We start from the raw sequence: 3855 nt of genomic DNA, 5'->3' as shown, positions 1-3855 counted from the left end.
GATCTCCGAAAATGACAAAATGTCGAGTACTCGAATAGATGAACTTTATACCAATGAACCGAAAGTCGCTGCTCTTTACTAAAAAAAAAGTGTTCAGTCTCTCCGAATTGTAAATAATATGTTTTTTGTATGGTTAATTTTTTTGATTTCTGTAACTGGTGATGATTTTATGTGATAAGAACTAAAAAAAATATGTAATTTTCGGATTAATGTTACTCAACATTTAATATAAATATTCAACATTTAATGAAGTGCATTCAAACAGTCGTGCAAAGAAGGAAAAATTGAAGTACTTAAAATATAATATTTTGAGTTTGTCCAAATTTTTGTAGACAAGGACTAGATTCAACTCCCTGGGGAGCTGTTAATGTTGACATATTACAACAGAGGTAAAGAACATTTAAGATAAGGTAATATAGAAGTCTAGGCATCTACAGGGCTTATGACCTGTCATTGGCTGGTTTAAGTGGCCACTTTACGCACTGTAACATTCACCATTCTGCTCATAAATATTTAAATGTTTAAATAAACATCTATATTCCTTCAATTCTTTCATTTGTTAATGTTTGCGAAGTTAAAGAGCTGAAACCTTTAGTTACGTGGGTGAGATTTGTGTAATTGAATTATTTCATCTACATACTAGGCAACGCCGGAAAATGTTTATTTTTTCAATTTCTTTACTTTTTCATGGACCAGATGGATTTATCAACAATATTTTGAGTTTTTCCAAATTTCTGCAGACAAGGACTGTATTTAACTCCCTGGGGAGCTGTTAATATTAACATATTACAACAGAGATGAAGAACATTTTAGAGAAGGTAAGGTTTCAGCTCTTTAACTTCACAAACATCAACATTGAAAGCATCCACCGCATACCCGAATCCGTTTTAAAGACTAAATGTCTTTCTTCGGATTCACTCATACAAGCAAGCAATTTTTTTTTTTCGTCACGAATTGATTATATTTCATCCTTTACTAACCAAATTCAGTAAGGAAAAGCGCGAACAAATATTTACATTTACAACATTCAATGTTCCTTTCATTGTCGCTCTAAAACCACCCCTCATCGTCTACAAGGTAGACATCAACAGATGAAAGAATGGAAGGGATATAGATATTCAAATATGGGCAGAATGGTGAATGGTACACAGTGTGTAAAGTGGCCACTTAAACCACTCAATAACAGGTCATAAGCCCTATAGATGCCTATATTACCTTCTCTTAAGTGTTCTTCATCTCTTTTTTTTTTGTTACTTATTAGTAGCATAAAAAATGATTTTAAATTTTGAATTTCCACAAAAACGGCCATTCCATTGGCCATGCCCCTAATATGCCACGATTCATTATTTGTTCTTGACCTAAATTTGTTTAGACCATCGTCACGAATCTTGACGTTACAACTATCAAGGCCAAACGTATCGCGTTTTTCTAGTGACGTAATTAAAAAATAATATTTTTTAATTTTTTGTATGAAAACATTTCTTCTCAATATCCATATTGATTTTGAAAATACAATTGATTATTCTTAATCCCTTGTATATATTTTTATCAGTATTCGTAGTATGTGATATTTCCCTATTGTATGCTTTGTTTTAAATATCAACTCCAGTTGTGGTTATTTTGTAATGAAATAAACTTGCAGATTTCAAATATTTTTATAAGATTCTTTATTTGAAAAATAGTATTTCGAACATTTTCATTGTTTTTATTTAATAAAAAAAAAGTTTATGCAACAACACACTTCCCCGAAATGGAATTTTAATAATACTGTTTCTTGCTCAGAGTAATAATTACTTAAAGGTTTCTTTTTTAATTATTGGTAAGTATTTTTAGTAGTTGCTATTGCTAAAATCGCAACGCTGCGCGCTGATGCTAATTAGTAATCTTTCTATGCGACATTTCCTATCGATGTTGTCCATAACCAGTTATGTTTTGTCTCTGACTGTAGTTTGTTGTCTATTGTCAACAATCTCTGGTGTATAGCACAGAGTAATATGTGTATAGTCTCTACTCTATTGTCAACTACCTGTCATTCTGTCAAATGTGACGTTTTGTAACAATTATTAATTTTAATTTATAATTTATTTTCTGATAGTTGTCTCTCAGATCTGATTATAAGTGTATAATTTTATTTTCAAATAATGGAAGAGGAGAACGTTTATGATCCAACAGAATCTCCTAAAAAGGGTAGGTGTTGGCTTTTTAATATAGATCGATTTATATTTTTGGCATGACATTAGCCAGTGTTTCCAATGATTTGTTATCTTTTAGGACCCACTTTATCAACAAGCACCTCTAGTTTCGAAGCTTTAGATCCCCACGATCCAAATCTCAGTCGTTTAGCAACTACAATGTTTCAAAAAACGTCGGATTACCTCCATGGAGAACTAACTTCTACTCAAGTATGTCAAATAAAATAAGCAATTTGTCAAAGTACAATTTTTTTCCAAATACTGAAAACAATGTCATGTGATTTTTCAGGACGATTATAAACTTCTGGAAGAAATGAATAGAGTAACCATTTCAAAGTACACAGACTTTCACAGAATTGCCGGCAATTTGTCTACAACTATGACTGAGTTGGATAAATTATGTACGTCAGTAAAACTGTTTATTTGATTTATTTTAATACAACAATAGTTACATTGTCATGGATAAATGCTACCATTTAAAAAAAAAAAATTATTGCATATTCGTAATTTTCAAATATCTAATCGCATCTTACTAAAAAAATCTTAGGATAAAAAATGATTTTTTGAAAATTCGCTAAATTTTTTTTTGTAATTCTCAGTGTATTTTATACATAGGTATATTTTTTAATAGTAAAATGTTGAGTCAATTGTGATTGGATATTCAATTCAGTACAATATCAGTATTAAAAATTCAGTATACTTTTATGTACGCTAATCTGCTTTAAGATTTTTTTTTTTTTTCAGATATAACTTTGCTCCCTTATTTACAGAAGATCGATGCCATGGAAGAAAGTGTAAATAAGCTAGAACAAGCTGCTTACAAACTAGATTCGTATTCGAAGAAGCTTGAAGCCAAATTCAAATATTTAGAAAAGCGATAATTTCTGGCACCACAAATTCTACTGTAGATACATAATTATTTTTAGTAGGCACACTGAAATTTACTCTTTTTGAAATTGTAGTACTTGTCAATCCGAATACAGTAGTTTCTATAATCTGAAGTTTAGCAGGTTCACCACGATCACTAGTACGTTCCTTCCGCTAGTTGTAAAGCGGCAGAAACCGAACTGGGCGCACACTCGCCCAAACAAAATCCGATTAGACTTTAAAAGGACCTTAAAAGGACTATTAAAATCCAGAGGGCAAGCGAAAGTCTTGTAGTTTAGTCAGTATCGGCAAATGGTAGAGCGAAGAGATGATTTAAACACAAGTAGTAAAGTTAGACTGACTCGGAATGGCAAAGGCCACTCCCGAAAGTAAAAAATACACTCTTTATTGAAGGGCAGCACTTTGCTAACAAATTAATTTTATTATTTATTTATTTTGCACCACAACTACATCACAAAACACCCGGGCTTGAGAAAACTCACATTTTAATTTTTGTGTTCTCACCGGGAATCGAACCCGGAACCTACCGTGTGTGAGTCAAGACTAGTAGTCAAGACTCACACACGGAAAGTTCCACACACTTGACGCTTGCGTCTTGAACACTACACGACAGAGGCCGCCATATACCGAGGTCCCTATTCTAATAAGTTGCTAAAGCCCCAATAAGGGCCGCTAAACTTTGTTGACGTCCATGATACAGAGCTTGTTTGGTTTAGCAAATTTTCGAATTACTGGAATATTTGAGAAATAAAACAAGCTTTTTGCATATTGTTAA

At 32.3% G+C, this 3855-nt stretch overlaps 1 protein-coding gene across 2 annotated transcripts; it reads left to right on the top strand.

The window, feature by feature from the left end:
* The first annotated feature begins 1964 nt into the window (after positions 1–1964).
* On the top strand, positions 1965–3855 carry Blos2 (biogenesis of lysosome-related organelles complex 1 subunit 2). 2 transcript variants are annotated; one of them, XR_015825386.1, is made up of 5 exons: positions 1982–2187; positions 2272–2402; positions 2482–2593; positions 2937–3610; positions 3652–3855. XR_015825386.1 is itself a non-coding variant. In XM_088242492.1 (4 exons), the coding sequence occupies exons 1-4, from the start codon at positions 2142–2144 to the stop codon at positions 3071–3073; spliced, it is 426 nt and encodes a 141-aa protein (XP_088098618.1). In that variant the 5' UTR covers positions 1965–2141; the 3' UTR covers positions 3074–3855. The 2 variants fall into 2 exon arrangements, 1 of the variants encoding a protein (XP_088098618.1); XM_088242492.1 differs by having other exon boundaries at positions 1965–2187; positions 2937–3855.

This window comes from Micrasema longulum, unplaced genomic scaffold (genome assembly GCF_059751315.1).
Source record: "Micrasema longulum isolate JH-2025_06_02 unplaced genomic scaffold, ASM5975131v1 h1tg000017l, whole genome shotgun sequence".
NCBI classification, from domain to species: Eukaryota; Metazoa; Arthropoda; class Insecta; order Trichoptera; family Brachycentridae; genus Micrasema; species Micrasema longulum.
The sequence above is the reverse complement of the archived record's forward strand: the minus strand, read 5'-3'. Positions and strand labels throughout refer to the sequence as shown.

Excerpts from the sequence above, each read along its gene's own strand:
- Blos2 (XM_088242492.1), top strand. The coding sequence starts at position 2,142 with ATGGAAGAGGAGAACGTTTATGATCCAACAGAATCTCCTAAAAAGG. Across the intron at positions 2,188-2,271 it reads AACAGAATCTCCTAAAAAGG|GACCCACTTTATCAACAAGC; the intron begins GTAGGTGTTGGC and ends GTTATCTTTTAG. Across the intron at positions 2,403-2,481 it reads GAGAACTAACTTCTACTCAA|GACGATTATAAACTTCTGGA; the intron begins GTATGTCAAATA and ends GTGATTTTTCAG.